General features: G+C 39.9%; 1 protein-coding gene and 1 long non-coding RNA gene across 2 annotated transcripts; both read left to right on the top strand.

The window, feature by feature from the left end:
* The first annotated feature begins 9,039 nt into the window (after window positions 1-9,039).
* Window positions 9,040-20,852, top strand: LOC132821623 (uncharacterized). Its single transcript, XR_009645338.1, has 3 exons — window positions 9,040-9,094; window positions 20,000-20,151; window positions 20,800-20,852. It is a non-coding gene; the product is annotated as an uncharacterized LOC132821623 (long non-coding RNA).
* A 21-nt stretch (window positions 20,853-20,873) lies between these two features.
* LOC132821369 (alpha-1,4-N-acetylglucosaminyltransferase-like) lies at window positions 20,874-25,210 on the top strand. Its single transcript, XM_060833952.1, has 2 exons — window positions 20,874-21,257; window positions 23,006-25,210. Exons 1-2 carry the CDS (start codon window positions 20,874-20,876, stop codon window positions 23,588-23,590), a joined length of 969 nt encoding a protein of 322 aa, XP_060689935.1. The 3' UTR covers window positions 23,591-25,210.
* Window positions 25,211-26,873: the final 1,663 nt, after the last annotated feature.

Below are 26,873 nucleotides of genomic sequence, written 5' to 3'. Positions count from 1 at the left end.
CTGTCCTCCCAGCTAATGTGAATACAGGTCTAGTCAGATCTTAGAGACTAATCTGGCTTGACAGGTCATAAGGTTTATTTTTGCAGTTTGTTTATGATGATTGGTCACTGAACATATTCAAATGAGGCTGTCAGTATTCTTTTAAAAATAACACACATCCGCTAACAAAAGAAAAGCAATATTATCTACAAAAGGAAATTTAAAAATATCTTAACATAAACAGCAAAAAGAAAGATTCAACCCCTTGCAGTCATTCAAACCCAATGAAGTGTCACTCCAATCTCAAGTCTAGCTTCTTACTCAAATTACATTTTTCAGCCTTCTCCATGGACTACTGAAGTAGTTTAAGACTTCTTTTTAGCTCTGATGTTTTGAAAACTTCTTCCGACTCTGATGGCCTGGAGACTTCTTACTAATTCTGACAGCCTAGAAATTTCTAACAATTTTCTCACCACCTGACAACTTCTACAAACTCAAAAACTGCCTTTCTGCTGGTATGATCTCTTTTAAAGTCAACCTACTAGTGGTCCTCGATCATCTGCTTATGCATTACTGTATGTAACTCAGCTTTATAAATATTCAGTAATTAACCTTATAGGTGGCTGATCAAGTCATTTAACTCTTCATGCTTGCTTTGCAAAGCTATCTTTGAATTAGAGTGGTGCTGGAAAAGTACAGCAGGTCAGGCAGCTCCAAGGAGCAGAAAAGTCAACGTTTCGGGCAAAAGCCCTTCATCAATGATTGTATAAAGTATATCTACCAAACCTTCCTACAGTATCTGGGCGTATTTACACTCTGCATTAAGCAAAGTCCTGGGATATGCACGTTTTTGGGCATTCCTCTCCATTGGGCCACCTGTGAGGAAACACTAACCTAATGCAGGCAAGGCATCACATGTCAATGTCAGATCTCACCTGGATCATAGTGTGCCAATGCCTGAGAGGATGATAGCTGTTCTTCACTTCCCTTATGACTATGGCTTGGCTACATGGCCATTTCTAAGGTTGACCCATTTCTAGGAATTGATGCAAAGGTGCCAGGATGGAGGCCAGGTTATGTATGAACTTGCCATAAGATTTCACCAGCCAAAGAAAGACCAAAGTAGACGCCCATCTGGGTGCAATGCTTAAGCACTATGTCTAAGTTTTCTAAGTGCTCCTTATTAGTCTTTCTGGTTATTAACACATTGTCAGGATAAATGGCAACCTGGAGATCTTTTCCGTTTTTTCAGGTTAGGGGTTTCATCCAGAAGAAGACTATGTTTCTCACTAAGCCCTATAAGCCCGATACAGAGAGGTTGTTGCTACGTTCCACCAGCACCCTCTCGGTTAGTGCCCTCTATCACCTGCTGGGTGGCAGAGTCTGGCAAGATATTAACAGGTCTGGGAGCAAGAGCTATGAGTGGAGATCTCTTCTAAAACATGGGAGAACATGTGGGAGAATACGTGAAAGATCTCAGTCTGTAATAGGACATGTGCCACACAGTTAAAAGTTCTGCACAGGGCTCATCTGGCACTAGACCGTTTGGCCAAGTTTAAAAAAAGGGCATCTTCAGAGCGCCCCAAATATAAAATAAGTGGAGGTACTCTTACCCATTGCTTCTGGACATGCCACAGGCTCCGTGTTTATTGGAGCGCTGTGACAGGAGAGATAGGGAGGGTATTGAGGACCGAAGTTAAAGTAGACCCGATATCTCTCCTCTTAGTCTATCGAATTTACCTTGTTTAGATGGGCATGGGAAGAAACTATTTACTATTCTTACTTATTGTGCATGGAAGAATATTCTGATGAATTGGGTTTCTGAAAACCCACTGGGTTTGCTGGGATGGCGGAAATTAATTATGGAGCACATTCCCTTGCATTTTTTTTGCAAACATGGTGCACCACACAATAAACCATTTTTAAAGACAGCCCTACTTGAGTTATTTGGATATAGATTTGCCAGCTAAAATAACTAGGGTGCAATTTTAACCAGGATGGTTAAATTTGTTGAGGCCTGGGCCCTGGAGGGGGAACTCCTGAGTCAATATGGGTATATATACAACGTGCCCATTCTTTTGTTTGAGAGCATTGCACCAAGCATAGCTATTTTGTTTTTAGTTTATGTTTTCTTTTGCTTTTCTTTCTTTTTTTGATCTATTAGTCACTTACTTATTTATTGGTGTTGTTTTGCACAGCGTTAGGTTTTGTTTTGTATTATAGGGTAGGTTAGCAGTTAGTAGATAGTAGTTGTATTGTAATTTGTGTTTTTTTTCTCAATTTTACTGGTATTTGTTATTGGTTGTATTTTCAAAAACTTTATATTTTTGTAAAGTCAAAAAAAATGTTTTTTGCCAATAAATATATTTACAAAAAACATGGCAACCTGGGGTAAACCTTGCAAAATGTTCTCCACCTTCCATTCAAAATTGCACATACTGACAATACCCCAAATGACAGTCTCATATGTTGGTACAAACCATTATGGGTATTAATTGTAACATAATTTTGGGATTCCTCATCTAACTGCAATTGCAAGTATGCATGGCTTATGTCAGCTTTGTGAAGGACAGCACCCTAACAGGCAGCTTGAGGGCTCAGTGGTTAGCACTGCTGCCTCACAGCACCAGGGTCCCATGTTCGATACCAGCCTTGGGTGACTGTCTGTGTGGAGTTTGCACATTCTCCCTGTGTCTGCGTGGATTTCGTCCGGGTACTCAGGTTTCCTCCCATAGTCCAAAGATGTGTAGGTCAGGTGAGTTGGCTATGCTAAATTGTCCATAGTGTTAGAGGCATTAGTCAGAGGGAAATTGGTCTGGGTGGGTTACTCTTCAGAGGGTCGGTATACACTGGTTGGGCTGAAGGGCCTGTTTCCACACTGTAGGGAATCTAATCTAATCTAAGTTTGCGTATATGTCCTCCATACAAGGGATTAGGCATATATCCAGCTGCAAAATGTGGTTCATCATTTGTTTAAATTCCCCACAAAGACGAATCGATCCATCAGGACTTACAATTGGTATGACCGGTGCTGGCCCTTCTGCAAACTGGACTGGTCTAAATGATTCCTTCACTTTCCAGCCTCCTGATTTCTGCCCCTATTTTTGCCTATAAGGCAAATAGCTCTGAGCTGGTCTGGCAGAATCATGGAATTGCTTCCTATCAACATGCAAGATGGCCTTGACTCATCTGATGGCCCCCAGACGTTCCTGAGAAACCTCTGGGTATTTAAATAGGGCTTCACTCTGGCAGCAATTTGCGAATTGAAAAATGTTCAGTCAATCGAGGTGAATCTTTCTCACCCACTTTTGACCCATCAGGCTTGGGCCCAAGCCTTTTACCACAATCAGTGGTAACTGAACCAGCTGCTTCTCGTAAGAGACCAGAACCAAAGTTGTACCCTTAATCTGTAAAGATCTCCCTTACAGGTTCTCAGTCTAGACAAAAGATCTTGCACAAACATAAGGTTTGGAGTCCAGAGCAAATTTTGCTACAGACTATTTCTGTGATCACTGAAATGGCTGCACCAGTATTGACTTCAATTAGAACCAGGTGACCATTTAATCAGATGATTATTTTGGTTGGTTCTGATTTGGATGTTGCTCAGCGCTTTAACTGTTCCAAACCAGATGGAGGTGGACTTTCCAGGGTGTACACTCTCCTGGACACCAGCCTCTGAGTTCTCTTACTCAATTTAGGTCCAATAGGACTCTTTTGCTTCCTCAAGTCCACATACTGGCAGCAACTACAATGGTTTGCTGGCCCAGATGCTGAAGAACATTGTGACCATTTGGCCGAGGCTAGGCTTTGTTTTGAAGTTTTGTTGTGGCTGACCTAGAGTCCCTTTGTTCAGAATATGTCATGCGTATGTCTATACAATTACCTTTACTCAAGTGCTGTTACCCAAGTTCAATCGGACTGGTGAGAATGTCCACTTCCATCGGAATACCATGCAGTTCGATGGTCTACTTGTTGCATTTTCCAATGATAAAGCCAGTTGTAGTGCCTGTTTGAAGTCCAGGTGGGTTTCAGTTCTAGTCTCTTTTTCATGGTTACATCATTAATTCCACATACCAACAGTCTCTCAGCATTCAGGATTAAACTAAATTCATACACCTCTGCCAGTTGTCTTAACCTCATCAAAAATATCGATGTGGATTCTCCTGGTTCTCAAATTGCCAAATAAAAAATGACAGCGTCTCAGAATTAAAGGAGGTTTGGAGTTGTAATATTCCTGAACTAAATCCATCAACTCTCGAAAGATTTTAGTTCCTGGTGCCTCAGGGAAAGTTAGGCTCCTCATAACTGAAAAAGCTATGGGTCCACAAGCTGTCAGGAGAATTACTCATTGCTTTTCATCTGCCCCACTGTCATTTGCCTGGAAAAGATAACACATTCCTTCCACATATAGGTTGTTCTGCTACAAAGTGAGTTTTGTTAACACAAATTTGCTATAACACAATCGACGAATTGGGGATACTGTTTCAAAAGTGCAAACTTATTAAAACGTGTGTTGGCTGTAATGCGATTACATTGCCAACACTTTAAGCACTGTTTTTAAAAAAAAAGCATTATTTTTCTATAATGCGGGGGTTGCTCGAGAACACAACCAAGGCATTATGGAAGAACTACCTATACCGAGCCCAGTCCTCGATGGCAGCGTTGAATGAGTCAAGCTTCCCAAATAATGGCATGATGCCAGAAATGTTTACCACAATGCAAAGATGCCGGTCGTAAGCAAATTTCTTCAAGAATATGTTTTTCTCTTATTGCCACTGAAATAACTCCACAGAGACTGGTATTCTGCCACCAAGTTACCCTTTATTTACACGTGGCGAGTCATTGACATTAGTCCAGTTCTCAGTGTTTAGATGTCTGATACTCCTTTCTTTATCCATCGGCCAGGGCTCCCTGATTGTACCAGAGTAACAGACCCAATCAGGGAACTCATATTCTGTGATGTCCACCTGGATGATGGCATTACAATCACTACAGTTGTAGCTTGTAAGCTTATCCCATCTGATAAAACGTTATGTAAGTACTTCACTGGAAAGAGATTGGTTGTTTTAGAGGATGGGGGGGGGGGGGGGGGGTTGGACTGTCACCAGAACAAAGGGAAACAACTGGATCCATGTTTATGCTAAACAAATGCTTGGGACAACTATCCCCTTCCAGTTCCCCTCTAAGATATGTACATATCATGACGTGGACATATATCACTGTTCCTTCACGGAACTCACAAATCAAATCTATGAGTACCTAAACCACAAAATTGCAGCAGCTCAAGAAGAAACCACCCCTTCAAAGCCAATTAAGTATAGGCAAAAAAACTGGTCTAATCTGCAACACCCACATCCCAGGGATGGACATTGACAAAAAGCAGTGAGTGCAATATGTTAACTGATACTGAACAGTGTTTAGTACAGATTTTCTTTCAGACCTATTAGCATGGTTTTGAAAGCATTAGGATTTCACTCAGCATTGCCCAGGATTGTCCATGTATGGAACCTCCTTTGCCAATGAGAATCCAGAGACAAATTCTCCATTCTCTGGACTGATATATGTGTAAAAAATTAGTTGGTTGTGGTTAAAAAATTTAATTGAAGTTCATCTCAGCCTCGAGACATCAGTGCATGAGTTCTACAGGACAATGTTTGAGGTTCAACCAACTGCTTCAGCAATGATCTTCTGTCCTTCACAAGGTCATTGATGATTGCACAGTTATACTTTCCGTTCATGACTCCACAGATAAGCAGGAATGTTCATGAAGTTTATGTCCACATGCAGCAAGATGTGCTTCAGGATTTGGGCTGGTGAGTGATATTTAGCATTTGATCTAGCCAAGTATCAGGCAAAGATCATCTCCAAAATCAAAGATTCAAATTACCTCCCTTTGACATTCAAAGGGACGATCATCAATGAACCACCACTATCAACCTCCCAAGGTTCATTGTTCAACAGAAATTTAACTGCGCCCTCCAGAAAAATAAACATGTGGGTTACAAGAACAGGTCCATAATTGGGGTTTCCTTCCAGCAGCAGAGACATGGGAACAAGACAATGCCATTTAGCACATTGAGTCCATTCCACTATTCAATGTAATGATGACTGATTGATCAAAACATGATGTGATATTAGGTTAACAATGTGCTTTAATACATTTGGTTAAGAAATGCAATCTCATATTTCAAATGAACAATAAATTGAGCTTAAATTGTCATTTGGAGGATTAGAGTTTCAAACTTAAACCATTTGGTCAAATTCCTGGCTTCCCTACCTACCTACACCAATGTATCTGTACAACATGATCCGCTGTGGGCCAAAAAGGTAACTCATCACTTATTTCTCCAGAGCATTAACAAATGGACAATAAATGCTGGCCTAGCCAGTGCCATTCATTCCCATGCATGAATTTTTTAAAAAAATTAGCTTGTTGAATTGATCTCTGTGTAGTTGAGTTAGAGTTCTACCAAAAATCCTTCTTTTTAGAAAAAATTGTAACTTTTTTTTTAGAGATGTTATTGCACACCTCTGGAGCAGATGGAACTTTAAATCAGAGCTTCTAGCTCAGAAATAGCGACATTACCACTGTAGAACAAAAGCACTCTATCCTCCCTTTAATGCTGAGTCTGAAGGCCCATCTATTTACTGATGATAGAAGATAGACCACAGGGGAATTTTACTAAGAAAAGGCACTTGATTTATTACATGATAGCAAATGATACAAATTTGACTAGTTAGTGATAGTTATGCAAGACCATCAGGAATCAAGGATGATACATCTGTCTCAATTGGGACCTTGGGCTAGATTGCCTGATACTCGTCCCAAAGGTGTGACATCATCATTGGATGCAGCTTAATTGGAATTCAACATTAACTCTTGCAGAACCATTACCTTCATCAACATCTCTCCCCAAGCTTTTCTTCCCATAATTTTACACATTAATGTATATTACTATTTTTACATTTGTCACATCTCTATCTCCCACCTAGTCATCAACTTCAAAACTGTAGGGTCTCTGGAAGTTGAACATTCTTCCAAAATGCATTATCTTCTAATTTGCAAGATTGGTTGGTCTTTGACATGAGAACTATTGACATAAATTCTGATATTGACCTTTGGTCTGGGAGCAATTTCACTGCTGGAGCATCTTTTACCTCTTGGACATCCTCTGCAAAAGGATGTTCTCCTGTTAATGCCAGTTAATGGTCCATTGCCTTATCTGAAGGACTCTCAATATCAATCTGCTAAATTTCCTTTGCAAAGAATGTCTTACCTGCAAATCATGTGACATTTGGCATTTTGAGCCCTGGACAGTCCTGAATCTGAAGCAAATGCCCAATTAAATATGGCCATTCACAAATCTCCTTGTTTAAGGATGCATCATCAACTAAAAGCCAATAGAATTCCAGCCAGCCTATATCTTAGTACTGGGGTGACTATTGGAAGCTTTGAAACTCAATGTGAATTGATTTTCCATTGCATATTGATAATTTCCTTCATCCAAACTAGACTGGATGAATTTTAAAGTGTCAAACAACAGAGTAGGATGATCAGAACTAATTATTTGATTCGGAAAAGAAATTTGAATTTATGGATATTACATGCAAGGAGGAATCATTTTTGTTGACTGCCTTGAAATCAGCAGAAACTGCTTGCAGTTAGAGGGAATTCCACTGAAAATCAACGAAGCAGCTAGATGTTAAAGGTGGGATGCCTTCAACCTGTTTCAGGTTCAAATACACCCAAGGACCAATCTACTGGACATTCAATTGCAAGAAATCTTGCCACTTAGAGGTTACTTTTTGTTTTCCAAGATTTTCACTTCAAATTTAAAGCATTACTTTTATCAAAGAAGCTGGTTACGAAAATGCCAGAGCTATAGGTGGTAACTTCTTTTAAAAAAACTGTTTTCATTGCAAATTGAAAACATCTCACTAAATGAGATATAGCACTTAAAATCCAGGGTAAGGGTGTGATAACAAATCATCTTTCTGTCAAAACTGATATTTGCAGCTGGAATTATTTATTTGGCACATCCTCGGAGGGTAGAAAAACTCAAAAGCAACACATTTTTGATACTGGGGAAATCAGTAACTGGTAAAACCATTGAATTTAAGTCTTTCTTCTAGGTTGGGATCACAGACATGGCATTAGTGGACTGGTGCACTTTGGTGATAATTTAGTGGCAGCACAGTGGCTCAGTGGTTAGCACTGCTGCCTCACAGTCCCAGCTTCAATTCCAACCTTGCGTGAGTCTGTGTGGAGTTTGCACATTCTCCCTGTCTGTATTGTGTGGGTTTCCTCCCATAATCCAAAGGTGCAGGGCAGATGAATTGCCTGCCCATAGTGTTAGGTCTGTTGCTGGAAAAGCGCAGCAGGTCAGGCAGCATCCAAACAGCAGGAGTATCGACGTTTTGGGCATGAGCCCTTCTTCAGGAATCAGTCAGAGGGGAAATGGGTCTGGGCGGGTTATGCTTTGGAGGGTTGGTTTGGGCTGAAGGGCCTGTTTCCACACTGTAGGTAATCAAAAATAATGTCAAGATACACTATCAGGGCCGAAATCATTCACTTCAGCTTTGATATTCAAGATTGTATTATGCTAACCACTGAACCTGGAAGAGACTATTCACAAGAGTTTTCTGTGCTCTTCCAGTAGAGCCTGCCTTCTTCATTGCTAGAACTATTTGTGGTGCTTGTGTCCGCAAGATTAATTTTTTCGATGAGTATCCCCAGCCACAGTCTACACCTACGGTCTTTAATCTCGACCAAGCATCGGTGGGGACAGCATTGTAATGACTGAGGGTAGTTGACTCTCGGGCGATGGTGGGTGGGGCCAGTTTGTCTCCGGCTAATTGGAGCACACTGCGTTCAGCCGATTCTTTTTTTCGTTTTGTTCTGCTGTTTGGGAGATTAACTGCAACAACCCGCCACACCCTGAACCTCCAACAGCATTTCAGCTGGAACTACAGTTGTCAAGACTAATGTTAATTCTTCGCTCTTGTGCTGTTACAACCGGCGCTTCCTGAATATAAAACTAAGTCGACTGTTTGGACAGCTATCCTTACAGACATCACACAAGCTGTCTGTCCTCTCACGGATCTATTTCCACTGGTGAGTAATTGCATCTCTTATAATATTAGGATTTCCATGTATCGATTTGGAAACAGCTTAAGCTTTGTTCTAATCCACTGTTCCTTGGAACACTACAGAAAGAACAGGATTTAAAATAATACCAAACACACGGAAGATAAGTCTTCTACAACCTCAATGCTGTTTTTCAAACTTGTCTTCTTCACCAGTGTTTCTAAGCTATAATGAGTTGAAGCTGTTAGTCAAATCACAAAATAAGATTGGATGTTAAAATAATTAGAATGTTGGTTTCATGAAAAGCAACAGGGCTGGTTGGCTGGTGTGTTTATTAGTGGTTATTGGCCTTATGGATTGTGTATACACTGGACACAGACTTGAGAACTGCCAGGACCTTGGGAGTCATCTGATGTGAAAATGTGTTGCTGGAAAAGTGCAGCAGGTCAGGCAGCATCCAAGGAGCAGGAGAGTCGACATTTTGGGCATGAGCCCTTCTTCAGGAATCTCGATTCTCCTGCTCCTTGGATGCTGCCTGACCTGCTGCGCTTTTCCAGCAACATATTTTCAGCTCTGATCTCCAGTCCTCACTTTCTCCTCTTTAGTCATCTGATGTGGTCAATTTACAATCTTCTGTAAAGCTTGATGGGACGGCACACCTTTACCAAGGTCAGAATTCAAGTTCTAAAAGACTGTGGCAGAGATAAAATCCATTAATATTAATTGTCAATGGCCTCTAGTAATGAAGAATGCAGACTGGCAGTCTCCCATCAAAATTTCTTCCAGACGGGTGAATGTGCCTCTCCCTGCCGGACTCATAGGGACGGTGGAACACTTGTCTGTATGTTTGATAAGTTATAGTCTATGACTAATCTGGATGGTCATAATCTTTTCAAGGCTTTGCTCAACAGGTTCGGGACCTGTCTGTACGTGAGGACACCTGTTGAGTGTCACTCTTGTGCAGTAATTTTGCAGAGTCAAATTCTGTCCTTTTTTTTGCGGGCGGGGATGTCGGGAGATGAGTGACTCCCCATGGGATACCCAGCTCATCTACTCTTGAATTATAACGAGGGTTGAGACTGAAATAGAATAAACAATTGCAGCTGATAGAACAGGTGAATAATGTCATGCAGGATCCATTTGATTTAAATAAAAAAACAAGGCTTACAAACCGATCTGTTTCACTGCAGTTTTTTTTCCCTCGTTATAAAATATCAAACTGAAACTGAATTCTTCTAAGCCAGTTTGTGTTTGCCACCAAAAAAAATGAGCTCCAATGATGAGTGATAAACTGAAAAGTGCCAAACTTTTTCCCCCTAGATTGAGTGCCAAGGGGGAAAATGTTTGAACCAAGCAAAAATTTCAATTATAACATAATTGTATGCACGCATTAAACATGCAATTGCAGACCAACCACCTAAACCAGACCAGAGAAACTGAAACAGGTTCCAATTCAGTGAACAACATGAGACATACACAAATGAAAATGAGACAATCTTCACTTCAGGGAAAAGACTGTCTATTTACTCTGTTGAAGTTGGCTTTTATGTAGCTTCTGCCTTGACTCTTGTTCCCAACCCCACCCCTGAGGCTGCAAGTCCCTAACAGCCTACCTTCAATTCTCAACCTCTAATCTCACACTTTCACTCTTTGTGCTTATTCATCCCTCACTCCTCGTTCCTCTCAGGCACCTTCCCTGTCACACACTTAACACACAGATGAAGTGATTGCTGTGTTATTAATTTTCTTTTTCTCTTTGAAAGAAAATTTACAGCCCAGGAACAGGCTTTTCGGCCCTCCAAGCCTGAGCCGATCCAAATCTACTGTCTTAAACCTGTCGGTCAATTCCTAAGCATCCTTATCCCTCTGCTCCCCACCTACTCATGCATCTGTCCAGACGCATCTACTGTGCCTGCCTCTACCATCTCTGCTGGCAACGCATTCCAGACACCCACCATCCTCTGTGTGAAGTACTTACCGCGTATATCCCCCTTAAACTTTCCACCTTTCACTTTGAAAGCGTGACCTCTTGTTATTGAATCCTTCACCCTGGGAAAAAGCTGGTCTCTATCCACCCTGTGTATACCCTTCATGATTTTCTAAACCTCAATCAGGTCCCCCTCTCAATCTCCTTTTTTCTAATGAAAATAAACCTAACCTACTTGACCTCTCTTCATAGCTAGCACCTTCCATACCAGGCAATATCCTCGTAAACCTTCTCTGCACCCTCTCCAAAGCATCCACATTCTTTTGGCAATGTGGCGACCAGTATTCCAAATGTGGCCAAACCAATGTCTTGTATAACTTTAACATGACTTGCCAGCTCTTATACTCAATACCCCATCCAGTGAAGGCAAGCCAAATGCTGCCTTGACCACTCTATCCACCTGTGCAGCAACCTTCAAGGTACAATGGACCTGCAAACCCAGATCTCTCTGCCCATCAACTTTCCCAAGGCTCTTCCATTCACTGTATAATTCACTCTAGAATTAGACTTGCCTAAATGCATCACCTCATATTTTTCTGGATTGAAATCCATCTGCCACTTTTCCGCTCAACTCTCCAGTCTATCTATATCCTTCTGTGTTCTTTGATAGTCCCTTATTCTTTCTGCTACTCCACCAATCTTCGTGTCATCTGCAAACTTGCTGATCATACCAACATTGCTCTCTTCCAGATCATTTATGTATATCACAAACAACAGTGGCCCCAATACTGACCCCTGTGGAACACCACTGGTCACCTTTCTCCATTTCAAGAAACTCCCTTCAACTACTTCTTTGTCTCCTGTTACTCAACCAGTTCTTTATCCACCTAGCTAGAACACCCTGCACACCATGTGACTTCACTTTCTCCATTAGTCTACCATGGGGAACCTTATCAAACACGTTAAAGTCCATGTATATGACATTAACAGCCCTTCCTTCATCTATCAACTTTGTCACTTCCTCAAAGAACTCTATTAAGTTGGTAAGCCACGATCTCCCTCACACAAAACCATGTTGCCTATCACTGATAAGCCCATTCTTTTCTAAATATAAATAGATCCTATCCCTCAGTACTCCCTCCAGCAACTTTCCCACCACCGACGTCAGGCTCACTGGCCTGTAGGGATTGGCACGCAAGTTCCACTTTGCATATCTATCCCTAATACTTGAACAATTACAAAAGTGTTTTGAGTTAAATAACATAAATTGTGATGATGGCAAAGATGTAACTCCATAAGACCAAACTACATAGGAGTTAAAGTAGATTATTCAGTCCATCCAGTCCCCTCTGTCATTCAATGAATTCCTGACTAATCTGGTAATCCTTTAATTCCACTTTTCTGCTTTTATTCCCCACTCCCTCGATTCCATTACTGATTAAAAATTTCTCTATCTCAATGATGAATAAATTAATTACCCAGTCTTTACAGCTTTCTGTAGTAAAGAATTTTCTGGATTTACTGCCCTCTCAGAGAAAAATCCCTCCTCCATCTGTCTTAAATGGATGACACTCTTACTCTAAGTTTATGCCCTGTGGTCTTAAACTCTCCTACAAAGGGAAATAACCTTTCTGCATCCATCCTGTCAAACCCCTAAGAATCTTGTGTGTGTCAATAAGGTCACCTTTAAGATTTCACAACTCCAATGAATACAGACCCAAACTACTCAATTCTCTCATAAATTAATCCCCTCCATACTCAATCAACTGAGTTAACCCTTTCTGGACTGCCTCTAATACTGGTATATCTTTGCTTAGGTCAGGGAACCAAGCTGCTGCTAGTATTCTAGGTGTGGTCTGACTGGTACCTTGCATAGCTTTACTCATACTTCCCTATTTTTGTAGAATCATAGAATTTTACAGTACAGAAGGAGGCCATTCATCCCATTGAAATATGTGCTTAGTCCCAAAAGAGTTACCCAGCTAGTCCCATTCTCCAGCCCTATCTCTGTAGCCAATACTCAGTTTTTTTTTAATTTCAAAGGAAATTAACATTCTACTTGCCTTTCCTGTCACCTGTATTAACATGGATGCTAGCTTGTTTTTCCAAAACTTTGTCACAATTGTATTATGCCATTTCTCACGAAGATTAGAAGAATGAGAGGCAACCTTATTGAAATTCGTAAGATTCTTTACGTCGACAGGGTAACTGCAGAGAGGATGTTTTCCCCTTGTGGGAGAGTACAGCACCAGAGAGCATAATCTCAGACCAAGGGGTCACTCACTTATGACAGAGATAAAGAGGGATAGTTTTCTGAGGGTGAGTTAATCTGGAATTCTTTACTGCAAAGAGCTGTTGAGTTTGGTTTATTGTCTATCTCAGCCTTGAATACACTTACTTTTAATCAGTAACGGAATCAAGAGTTATAGGAAAGAGGCAGAAAAATGGAGTTGAGAGTTTTCAGATTATGATGTTGTGGGTTCAGTGGGATGTAATGACATACTGAGTTAAGTGATACTAATTAATAGATTGATTGGTAGTTTTATACATAGCAGTGATGAATATATTAAGTGGTAAATTAATATATTGAAATTTAGTATGCACATTAAGTAGTTAATGTGTGTGTGTATAGCAGTCAATGTATATTAAGCAGTAATCCACTTTCAATATATTAGAAACACATGTAAACTAACAAGTGCTGAAGCTAATTTAGACATATTTAACAAAGCGTCTCACTGCTCCCTGCCCACTTTACAATGGCTGGTCTGGAGGACTCTGGGTTCCTAGCAATGTTCGCAATCCCGGTCCAAGGTGAAGTTACCTGAAAAGGGCAAAGTCCCCGATATTAATACCATTCTGACTTTAAGATTACATGCTGTATCATCATCCTGTGGTACTTTCAGCACTTTTTCAGAATTCCTTTATGCTGACACAACATATCCAGGTGGTCCCCTTTAATGGGGCAGTTCAAGACAGCTCTCGCCGAAGGGATCATACCACATGCCAATTTTTCAGTCCAAATAGGCTGTTTTCACATTAGGGCTTTTTTCCAGTATTTTTCCACTTTATTTCAATTTCTAATTGTCATGTCCAATTAACCCTTAATGGTCTGTGTAGTTAAGCCTACCACTATCCAGATCAATTATGAGCTCATTGAATGGTAGAATAGACACTATGAGCCAAATGGCTTACATCTGCTTCCACACCTACAATCTTACAGTTGAAAATACACCACAACACAAAAGTTTGCATCAAAAGAAAGGGATGACAACAGATAGTGGGTGTACAAAAGGTAATGATGGTACACTAATTTTAAAATGGAAGCAGGAACAAAAAAAAGGAGAAAATATGTATGAATTATATGATCGTACAAACTGAAGGAGTCTTCAAGATATAGATGCAAAAAGTACTGATATCAGCAGTAACGAAAACTTCAAAAGTGATGATTATCATTATCCATTTGCTTATCCAAGGATTCTTTAAGTCTCCCTAATGTGGCTGAGTTAACTACATTGGCAGGTAGAGCATTCCATTCCCTTACCACTCTCTCTGAGTAAAGAACCTGCCTCTGACATCTATCACCCCTCAATTTGTAGTTATGCCCTCTCATACAAGTTGATGTCATAATCCTAGGAAAAAGACTTTCACTGTCTACCCCATAATCCTCTGATCATCTTGTATGTCTCTGTCAAATCCCCTCTTAGCTGCCTTCTTGCCAATGAGAACAGACCTAAGTCTCTCAGCCTTTCCTCATAAGACCTTCCCTCCAGACCACGTAAATCCTAGTAAATCTCCTCTGCACCTTTTCCAATGCTTCCACATCCTTCCCAAAATATGGCGACCAGAACTGTACACAATATTCCAAGTGAGGCTGCACTAGTGTTTTGTACAATTGCAGCATGATATTGTGGTTCAGGAATTCCATCCCTCTACCAATGAAATCTAACACACCATATGCCTTCTTAACAGCACTATCAACCTGGGTGGCAACTTTCAGGGATCAATGTACGTGGACTCCAAGATCCCTTTGCACATCCACACTACCAAGAATCTTTCCGTTGACCCAGTACTCTGCCTTCACTTTACATTAAGCTGCATTGAACTCCATTTGACACCTCTCAGCCTACTTCTGCAGTTTATCCAAGTGCCCCTGCAACCTGTAACATTCTTCCAAACTGTCCACTACTCCACTGATTTTAGTGTCATTTGCAAATTTACTAATCCATCCACCTATGCCTGCGTCTAAGTCATTTATAAGAATGACAAACAGCAGTGGTCCCAAAACAGGTCATTGTAGGACACCACTAGTAACCGGACTCCAGGCTGAATATTTCCATCAACAACCTCTCGCTTCCTTCTTTCAGAAAGCCAGTTTCTAATCCAAACTGCTAAATCACCCTCAATCCCATGCCTCTGCAGTTTCTCCAACAACCTACTATGTGGAACCTTATCAAAGGCTTTACTGAAGTCCATGTATACCACATCAACTGCCCTACCCTCAACCAAATGCTTGGTCACCTTTCTCAAAAGGCTCAATGAGGTTTGTGAGACATGACCTGCCCTTGACAAAACCATGTTGACTATCTGAAATCAAATTGTTGCTTGCTAAATGATGATAAATCTTATCTCTTATAATCCTTTCCTACAACAGAAGTAAGGTTCACAGTCTATAATTACCTGGGTCATCTCTACTGTCCTCCTTGAACAAGGGCACAACATTTGCAATCCTCCAGTCTTCTGGTACTAAACCTGTAGACAATGACGACTCAAATATCAAAGCCAAAGACTCTGCTATCTCCTTCCTACCTTCCCAGAGAATCCTCTGGTAAATTCCATCCGGCCCAGGGGACTTATCTACTTTCACACCGTCTAGAATTGATAAAATCTCCTCCTTACTAACCTCAGTCCTTTCAAGTCTAATAGCCCACATCTCAGACTTCTCCTCCACAATATTCTCTTTTTCCTGATTGAAAACAGATGAGAAATGTTTGTTTAGCCCCTCTCCGATCTCCACAGGGTCCACACTCGACTTCCCTCTTCTGTCTTTGGCTCTGTTCCTACCCTAGCTATCCTTTTATTCCTCACATATCTATAAAAAGTTGTAGGGTTCTTCTTTATTCTATTTGCTAAAGACTGCTCGTGTCCTCTGTTTGCTCTTCTTAACTCTCTCTTTAAATCCTTCCTAGCTGATCTGTAAATCTCCCTCGCCTCATCTGAACCATCTTGCCTCATCAACACATAAGCCTCCTTCTTCACTTAACAAGACATGCAATTTCTGTAGTAAACCAAGGTTCCCTTACCTTATCACTTCCTCCCTGCCTGACAGGGACACACACATCAAGGCCACACAATATCTGTTCCTTAAACCAGCTCCACAATTCCATTGTCAGCATCCCTTGCATTTTGCTACCCTATTTTATGCATCCTAATTGCATTATAATTGCCCTTGCCCCATCAATAACTCTTGACCTGTGGCATGTACCTATCCATTTCCATCACTGAACTAAATGTAACTGAATTATGGTCACTCTCTCCAAAGTGCTCACCTACAACTAAATCAAACAGCTGGCCTGGTTTATTACCAAGCACCAGATCCAGTGTGGCCTTCCCTCTTGTCGGCCCTTTGACAGACTGTGTCAGGAAACCCTCCTGTACATATTGGTCAAAATCTGATCCATCCGACGTACTAAAGTTATTGACTGGAAATGCTATGTTGGGGAAGTTAAAGTCTCCCATAATGACCATCCTGTTCCTTTCACTCCTATCCAGGATAATTTTGCCAATCCTCTCTTCTACCTCCCTAGAACTGTCTGGAGGCCTACAAAAAACTCCAAGCAGTGTGACCTCTCCTCTCCTGTTTCTAACCTCAATTAGAAGAGGCCATACAGAACAATATAGATCACTTGACATCTAGATGTATAGAAAATGGATTGCAGATAAGCATCATTTTTTTAAAAAAAAATCAAAGCAAGGTAGTTAGAATGAATATCTTCCAGAGGAAATGGCCTGTCAAGTTCTTCAACAGTGATTTCACACAGTGCTCTTGAAGAAGAGAGATCAGATGTCCTAAAGTGCTTTGGCTGAGATGAAGCGCTCCTGTGTTGAAGTGACCTGACAATGTTTATACACCATTATGAAGATTTGTGAACTGCAATATTAATTTAGTGTCACTGATTGGACATTGGTCTCTATCTCAGGTTTTATAGAAAGGAAAAGGTTGCATTTTCAAGGAAGGTACCACCTCAATTGAAGTCATTGAATTTGTTATACTTCCAGAGTGAGGTTATATAACTGAGTTTGTGGGGTAATAAAGCTATTGAATTTGAACACAGCAGTATTTAGTTTTCTGGATCTCTTTTCCAGTTATCATCCCCTTGGTCAAAATTCCACATTGAGGATGTTTTGCTCAGTCTGCTGTTTGGAGTTCTGTGACATACGACAGCTGTATAGCCAGTTCTATTTATTTTCCACTTGTAAGAGTATGCCTCAGATCTCCACTTTCTAACATATTGAATTGATTCGTCTGTTGTTTGGGCTGAGTTCATGCATCTTTTAGCAGAGACAATTAGCTTTCCAAATATTGCAGTTAGTAATGTGAATGCATCTTACCTTTTATCTGTTGAGGCAAGAATCACTTTTTGCATCTTTGAGAATGAACCCTGCACAGCGCAACCCAAAGTTTCCCTTTAGTGATTTGAGATGGATACCGTTCAATAAGCTTTGAAATATTCCACTGTATCATCTACGGCTTGCTGGGGTCTGCTAAGTGAAAAGACCATGTTTAACTTAATTTGCAAAGCATTGATTTTTAGAAACCGAAATGTCTCTCTAACACGATTTTTCTTGTATCAGATATGTTTCTAACACCTTTTCAATTTTAATTAACTCATTTATTAGATGATATGGTCATGTAGTAATGATGCCTCCTGAATTTGCCTCAACAAGTGGCATGTTTGGATTCTTGAAGAAACAGAATTAGAAGAATTCATCAATATTCTCAATAATTATCAACCCTCCATTAAAATTGAAGCTGCAGCACACAATTTAACTCCATAACAAATGATTCAGGATAACGAGCTTCAGACAACAACAAAAATTTTCTTTCAAAATTACTGACACATCTCTACAAAAAAAGTCATTGATTTTAATGCATCTTTTACAGACTGTGGAGGTCATAACCAATACATTTCCAAGAGATGTACATGAAGTTGGAAAATTTTAACTAGGCAGTTACCACCTTTTTTTTTACCACAGCTCAGATCTCAAACTCCAATTTAAACTGAACAGTTGACAGTGCCAATTAGAAAAGCATCCATGACATTTAGTCAACCCCATCCATCAGCTTGAACATTCACTCCATTCACTACTGACCTACAGTGGCTGCAGTGCATACCGTGCAAAAGATGGACTGCATCAAAGAGTGTGCTGCTGGAACAGCATAGCCGGTCAGGCAGTATCTGAGGAGCAGGAGAGTTGATATTTCAGCCATCAGCTCTCCTGCTGCTCGGATGCTGTCTGACCTGCTCTGCTTTTCCAGCACCTCACTCTTCAACTCTGATCTCCAGCATCTGCAGTCCTCACTTTCTCCTAAAAGATAGACTGCAGTAACTCACACAGGCTCTTCCAACAGCACTGTTCAAACCACTGATCTTGACTTCAAGGAAGAAAAAGACAGCAGCTACATGTAAACGCTACCACCTGCAAACTCCTCTCCAAGCCACATATTATTGTCATTTGGAACTACATGACCATTCCTTCACACAAGTGTCTAGTCCTGAAATCCTGGAATTCCCTTCATAATAGTGGCCCAAGAAATGCAGAAGTTCAATTTACCATGGCTTCTCCGGGGCAGTAAGGGATGGCTAATAAATGGTGGCCTTGCCAGTGATATTCATAGCTTCGACGTTTCGGGCATAAGCCCTTCTTCAGGAATTCCTGAAGAAGGCTTATGCTTGAAACGTTGAATCTCCTGTTCCTTGGATGCTGTCTGACCTGCTGCGCTTTTCCAGCAACACATTTTCAGCTCTGATCTCCAGCATCTGCAGTCCTCACTTTCTCCCCAGTGGTATACATATCCTATTGTTATGACATGGCAGTGAATCCCTCTGTTAATTAAGCTAAACATCCAGAAAAGCTCCCCTCCTCTCGTAATCTGTTAAAATATCAGTGACAGAACTCCCAAATTCCACTTTTAAAAATAAATCAATTTATTCTTTAACCCTAAAAGTGAACATTAAACAACAACTATTCACAACTCTACACCCTCTTTATCCTAACTGCTTATTACCTGTCTCCAACTCTATATCAATGTACTGTTCCAACAAAGCACTTATTAAAATTACATCAACTTAATTTCAAAACCATACAATGGCTGTCGTCTTCAGTGTCTGTCTTCTTTTGGCTGAAAATCTCCTTGGGTTGTTGTCTGTCTTTTTATTGTGAAGATTTTTCAAATGAAAAAGGTACCTTTTTTGATAGAGAGAGTTTCAATATCTTGGGTCTTCCTCAATGGCAGTTACTCTGACTTTCAAACTGACTGTCTTGTTTATACCACAACATCAGATGGGCTCATTGGTTTGACGTTGGCAAAGTAATAAATTCAAATTCAATTGGGTTTTAGTATCCTGGAGCATAATTTAAACTGGTTTAAACTTGAATTGTCAAAACAGCAACTAACTCTGGTATCTATTTCACAGCCAAATGTTACATATTTTCAATTTTCCAGTATGCTCTGAGATTGCTAGCTAGTCATATGACTGTTCCTTGTAAGCTCCCAGTGCAGAACGGCATTCACTCTCTCTCTCTTTTAAAGGTACATTGCATGCCTTCAACTTCATAATGCTATGATTTTGTTTAGAAAAGAAGTTCCTGAATCAATATAGGTTTGACTAGCTGATAGATTCTACATTCACTTGCAAGGAATTCATTACCTTAGTGATTTCAGATTTTCCTGGACATTTAAGCATCACTTTGATTGTAATAAAACTATTTTTATTCTTTGGCAGCCTCGCAATTCCTCCCAACACCCCTCTACTCTATAAAGTTTGCAGCCTACCTCTTCCTTGGCAGTTCTCCTTTCCCATTTGGTGAGCAAACAGGTTTAGAAAACCCTGATGGAGCCAAGCTGTTGCCATCCTACAAAAGATTCTGGACTGAGGTAATGTGTTTATTTTAGTGGAAACCTAGAATTTACGGACAGTTCCTGGAGAAGTTTGCAAGGACAGATCTTGTTCTTGCTAACAGTGATAAAGAGAAACAAATTGACCATTTACCGTCATTGAATAAGCTACTTACATTTTGGTTTGTTTCATAAGCAGTGAGGCATGAATTCCAGTGCATTCTCCCATAACTGCAGTGACTAAATTATTGAACTTAAGATCAATGACATTTGTATGGACTTCCAGAAGGTATTTGATAAGGGTTCACGTAAGTGCTCTCCTTGTTATTTTAGACATGTCTAGTCTTGTTAAGACTTGTTAGTAGTCTTTCCTCTACTATTAATAGTTAGACAGGACCTTGGATTTGGCCTCACTAAACTGCAACCACAAGTTCCAATCATTGGTAACCCAGAAGCAAGTATGACAAATGGTTTCCTGCAAAGATTTATAAAACAAGTACTAAATGCATAGGTCTGTTTCTCTTTCAAATGCTTTCTTTGCATCACCCACTTTATTCGTTGAAGAGAATGATTTGGCATTAATTTGTGGAGGGAATAAATTTAGTTATTGTAATTTATGAAGAAGTTCATAAGCATTATTATCAGAGTGCCTTATTGCTAATCAAATTCTTCATTTCTGTTTCACAGGAGCTTTTGAAGAAACATTCAAACTCTACATCATGTTTTCAATGTATAAAGGGTGTCTGTTTGTAGGCACAATTATGATTTGTGGAATATTGTACATATTTGGTAGTCTGCATAACTACGAATATATTAAAAACTTCTTCAGACCTTCCCCATCCTGGATAAAGAATTACAGAAATGTATCAAATATAATTGTAGAATCTGGGATTATGTTTGTGGAGACATCTGATAAGGTTGAGCCAACACCATTGACAGTGTGTTCAGTGGAGTCTGCTGCCCGGTTAAATCCAGAAAAGCGTATCTATTTCTTCATGAAGGAATTCAGTGGCAATTTAACACAGTATCCACAACCTGACTATGCTGGCATCCCTTTGCTCTCCTCACTTAGTAATGTTGATGTTCTACCCTTGAATCCCACTGAATTGTTTGAAGATACTCCCCTGATTGCCTGGTATCAAAAGGTAATTAATTCATAAAAGTAATGCTAAAGAAAACATTTTGTTCTGATAAACTAGTAACATTGCTCATTTTAAAAAAAGCAAATATCATTTAAGATAAATGCAAAGATAGGAACTAAAATTTTCTATTTAGCCCTTGAACTTGTTTGCCATCCAGTGATATTGTGGCTAATCTACAATATGTCTAGGCAGCACAGTGGCTTAGTTATTATTACTGCTGACTCATGGTGCCAGGGACCCAGTTTCGATTCCACTCTTGGGTGACTGCCTATCTGTGTGGAGTTTGCATATTCTCCCTGTATCTGTGTGGGTTTCCTCCGGGGTACTCCAATTTCCTCCTGCAGTCCAAAGCTGTGCAGGTTAGATGGATTGGCAATACTAAGTTGCCCATAATGTTCAGGATGTGTAGGTTAGGTGAATTAGCCAGGGGAAATCTAGGGTTATTGGGATAGAGTTGGGGTGGGGTGGGATGATCGTGGAGGGTCTGAGTGAGGTGCTGTTCAGAAGCTTGTTGCAGACACATTGGGCCGAATGGCCTACTTTTGCACTGCAGGAATTCTATAACCAATTGTACCTATGCATCTTTGTTCCACCAATACCGTTGCTTAAAGAAACTATTCATCTCCGAGTTAACGTTTTCAATATATCCAGCATCAATTGATGTTTGCAGAACACTGCAAATAATTTCGTGTTTCAATATTTCTCTCAATTTAAAGTCAGACCTTTCAAGAATTGAAGTTTAAAAAACATCCAAGTCGAAGTCTTGACAAATGGGAAAAATAATTTCTTTCAAAGTTCAGTCAACCATGAGTGACCTTTATCAAATTCCTTTTTAAAGTCCTTTAAAATATCCTTCATAATTTCCTGTCCATATATCAGTTACCTCTTGACCTCAACCAGCTTCATTTGACATGACTCATCTTTTATAATTTCTTTTAAATGTTGGATAGGAACTGTCTGATCCTGGAACTTCTCACTCTGTAATGCCATTATGTTATTCATTATTGTTTGCTCATTTTTGATGAGTGTCTGTCCCTGATTTAGTACCATCCATCATTCAACATTGGTGCAGCCTCCAATGTAGAAGCTAAAATTATCAAACAGGTTTGTCATTCTTTATTTCCTTTGGTGCCATCTTTCTCAGCTTTCAAAGATCTAACCGTTCTCTTGACCTCATCTTTTCTTAATCCAAGGGTGGATTTTTTTTACGTTTTGTTTGCCCAATACCCGGCAAACTTTAGTTTTATAAAATTTTTGTGGTTCTGAGATCTATTTTGTCAACCATTCCTGACCTTTGCATCTCTTTTCCTTGCCATACATTTAATACAACACTTCGCTGCCATCTGATAACTATATCAACAAAAACAAATGACCAAATATCTGTTTCCCAATTTGGCCCTATTATAAATGATTGGTTGAGCCTCAGTAATGGATTTGCTCAGCAGATTTTGTTTTTCCCAGACCGAAATGAAATAGTTTTGCCTTGACTTTTCATGTGGTTAAAGTTTTGGGACTTGACCAAGATTAAGGGCTGAAAATGTGTTGCTGGTTAAAGCACAGCAGGTCAGGCAGCATCCAAGCAACAGGAAATTCGACGTTTCGGGCATAAGCCCTTCATCAGGAATCAGATGTGAAATAGAATAGTTGTCTTTAGCTTCAAGGGGCGCCACAAACACTAGAGAAAGAATAGATTTAAATCTGCTGAAAATGAACTTTCGGAATGACACTTCATCCTTTCTGTTGAACTACAGGTAAATCCAAATGCGGAAAGATATTGGACCCATGTACTTGCTGATGGCTGCAGGTTAGCCTTGCTCTGGAAATATGGTGGGATCTACCTAGATACTGACATTATATCACTGAAGCCATTACCATTTGCTAACTTTACCTGCTTAGAAGGTGGACGTTTCTTCAATAATGCAGCTTTAGGATTTCATTATATCCACCATAATTTTTTGTTGGACTGCATGAAAGATTTTGTTGCCAATTATCTTGGACATGTTTGGGGCCAGCAAGGCCCAAGACTGATAACACGTATTTTGAAGCAGTGGTGTCAGTCCGATAACCCAAGTGCCTTCACTGGAAAAGAATGCAATGGAATCTCTTTATGGGTCACAAGGCGGTTCTATCCAATCCCCTTTTCAAACTGGGGGAGCTACTTTGACCACTGGAAAAAGGAGGATATAGAGAGCTACTTCTCAGATACTTACGGAGCTCACATCTGGAACTATATGAATTCCGGCAGAAAGAGAAAAGTAACTGCTGGAAGTGGATCATTACTTGAATATCTTTTTCAGAAGCACTGTCCGATTACTTACAAAACTTTAGTTCGATGAGTTGAAACTCCCCGTATATCCTGAGGTTTTGGGGACTTGAGGTCACTAAATGTACAGATGATCCAAAATAGTGTTACGGTTTGGAAAAACAAGCTGTGAATCCCACCGTCACCTTTATCATTTGACTTGATAACATTTGCTCCAATTGAGTTCCATTGTAAATGCTCGATAAGGCAACACAAAGATGGCCATTTGCTCCATAAGGAGCATTAAAAATCTCCATTTAAAAAGGGCCAGAATTTTCTCCTTCCTCAGATGGTGAGAAGGGGAGATAATCAGGCCAATTAAGAGGCACACCTTGAGATGAGCGAGAAAGGTGACCAGTTACCTGATTGGGGTTTGTGGAGAGCCTTCATTTACCTCACATACTGGGGGCAATGGAGGTGAGGCTGGGGACATTTGAAGCTCATCCCCCGCCCTTGTCTCCAAATCCCCTGACAACCATCACCCAACAAACCCTGCCATTCCCAACCTTCGATTGGCCAGCAGCATCTGGAAACACAGGATGCCAGTGTTGAGACCTGTGACAGGGTGTGATCCCTGCCCACACATGCTTATTGTCTCTTCATGAGCGGACTGGCACAGAATATGGAGAGTTATCTTATCAGTGGGGTTAGTGTATAAATTGCCACCAAACATACTCAGCCCAATACTTCAGGAAAATACGGAGAAAATTGCACCTGTAGTGTTAAGGTTCTATTGTGGAATGTGTGGTTTGAATTCTATCTTCAGGAGTTTGATTTCAAAGCATATTGTTTGGGTTCCTCTTGTGGTAATGCTTATTTTGTTCAGTGTCAATCCTACCTGGGAATGCTTGATGCCAACTAATTCAATCTTTTCTCTAGAGTTCAAAAGTAGGGGATATAATTTTATGGAGAGGAGAAAGATGTAAAAATGACCTGAAGGGCAACATTTTCACCTCCAGGCTAGTTTGTATGTGAAATGAAGTGGTAAATGCACATACAGTTACACCATTTTAGAGACATTTGGATAGGTGCATGAATAGGAAAAGTTCCGAAGGAAATAGCCCATGTGCAGGTATAAGGGACTACTTTAGTATGGGAAACTTAGTCGGCATGGATGAGTTGGACCAAAGGGTCTGATCCATGCTATATAACTCTATGGCCGGTTACTTTAAACCTGCAGCCTCTGGCTGTCCAGTCATTTTGTGAGTGAGAACATTTTCTCCACGTCTACTCCTTCCAAATTGATTTTGCAACTTTGAATTCCTTCATCAGATTTCCTCTTAGCCATTTTTTCCAAGCGCAACAGACAAACTTCTCCATCCTATCCTGATAATCATTCCTCATCCCTGGAGCCATTCTCTCAAATATTTTGTACACTTTTTCTCTTAAAAACCTTCATATCCTTCCTAAAGTACAGCACTTACAACTGAGCGCGGTGAATCGGTGTCTTGTATAACTTCATTATAACCTCCTTACTCTATATCCCTATCAACAAAATTTGGGATACAGCACATGCCACATTACCCACATTCTCAAACTGTCCTGCCTCCTTTAAAATAATTCTGCATGTATACACACAGGCCCCTCTGGTCCAGCAGCCCTTTGAAAATAGATCCATTTATGTTATATTTTCTGAGTTCTTCCTACCCAAAATGAATGATTTAAAATGTTTTAATTCCAGTGTAGACTGTGTTATTTTTGAACTCAACATTTATGAAAGATGTTTATAAAATACTGTATTAAAAAATAATATAAATGAGGAACTTAAAAAAAAATAAGTTAATTGAGTGTTTGCCCATTTGAGTGCACTGGCAATCTAAAACTATACAGAATAAGTTTTGCTCCATTTACTTCCGTATGTAATGCTAAGTGTTGCTGAAGGGAACATGCCTTAACAATAGGAACAGTGGGTTACAGTGGTACCTGCTCTACAGCCAATTCGGTGTAGAAGAGAAATTCCAGCAATTTACACACTGCTGCTGCTGCTTGTAGCAAATCTGTTGCTGTGGAATATCACATTTGTTTGTGTTGTTATCCTCTTACATCCCATGGCTCATCTGCAACTGCTCCTGCATACCTGTCATCCAACTATACCAAGGTCTGCCCCTCCATCTTGCCATCTAGAAGAGATCTCCAGAGATTTTCAGCTCTGATCAAATGGCCAAAATATTGACATTTTCTTATCTGGATGTCTCATTTTGCTCTTCTGAGAATTATTTTTTATTTCTGTTCCAATTTTAAACAATTTTTGTCTTGGTCTGTGTATGGAATCCTTAACCTAATTCTTAGCATCCAAATATCTAAAGCCTCCAATATGTTTCCACAAATATTTAGTTATTGTCCAGGTTCTGAGACATACAAAAAAAAAGTGGGTAGAATGTAGCATGTTATGAGTTTTTTTTCCTCCTGTTTTAGAGTTTTCTTTTTGTGCACACACTGGTTAATGTTCACAAAATAACTTCTGGCGATTTCCTATCCTCCTCCTGACTATAGTATTGCACCTTGCGTCTGCTGTTATCCTAAATAGACAAACTTGTGTTGTGGTGGATACAATCTTCATTCTAACTTCTTCTAATGTGTATGTCATGACTGCCTTAATTTTTTTATCTTTTTGATGTTCACTTCAATCCATATCCAAAGATTTGAGATTTTACTTGGACAATATTTAGTGGGTTTTTTTCTGATTTGACAGGTGGCAGTGTATTGCAAATTTATTATCCATGTTTCATCCATTTTCCATCTAAATTTGAAGAATGTTTGTGTACAGACTGAATAATATTACAACAGTACACTGCCTTGTCATATTCACTTCTTCACTTCAAACAAGGTTGATTGTCTCTCTTCTGCCTAATGCTCACTAAATGCCTCACAAATAGCTTCTGGATAAATCTCATCCCCTACTTCTGCTGTCAATTTTACATTTTATCTATTTTGATGAAACACATGGTCAAATGATTTTTCTAATTGGCTGTGAAGTATATGTAAGTGCAGTTGTCTACTTTGAGATACATTTATTAAATGATGCTCTCAGGAATAAGAGAGGGAATATTTAGCCTATCAAGATATAAATCCAGACACTGTTTCACCAATTTCTGCTCTAAATGCGTTGTTACTTCTCTTTGATTATGATTTTCAAGGTCACTTTGTAATAACACAATAAGCTTATGGTTCTAAAATGATTGCTTTAAATTTCTTAGCTAACTTGACAAATAGGAAAAAGTCTCTAGTCACTAAGACTGTATCTTTTGGTATGTATTTGATCACCAATTTCTGTTATCACTTCTAATTCTGTTCTCCTTGGAGAATCATTAATATCA

Source organism: Hemiscyllium ocellatum, chromosome 13 (assembly GCF_020745735.1).
Source record: "Hemiscyllium ocellatum isolate sHemOce1 chromosome 13, sHemOce1.pat.X.cur, whole genome shotgun sequence".
NCBI classification, from domain to species: Eukaryota; Metazoa; Chordata; class Chondrichthyes; order Orectolobiformes; family Hemiscylliidae; genus Hemiscyllium; species Hemiscyllium ocellatum.
The sequence above is the reverse complement of the archived record's forward strand: the minus strand, read 5'-3'. Positions and strand labels throughout refer to the sequence as shown.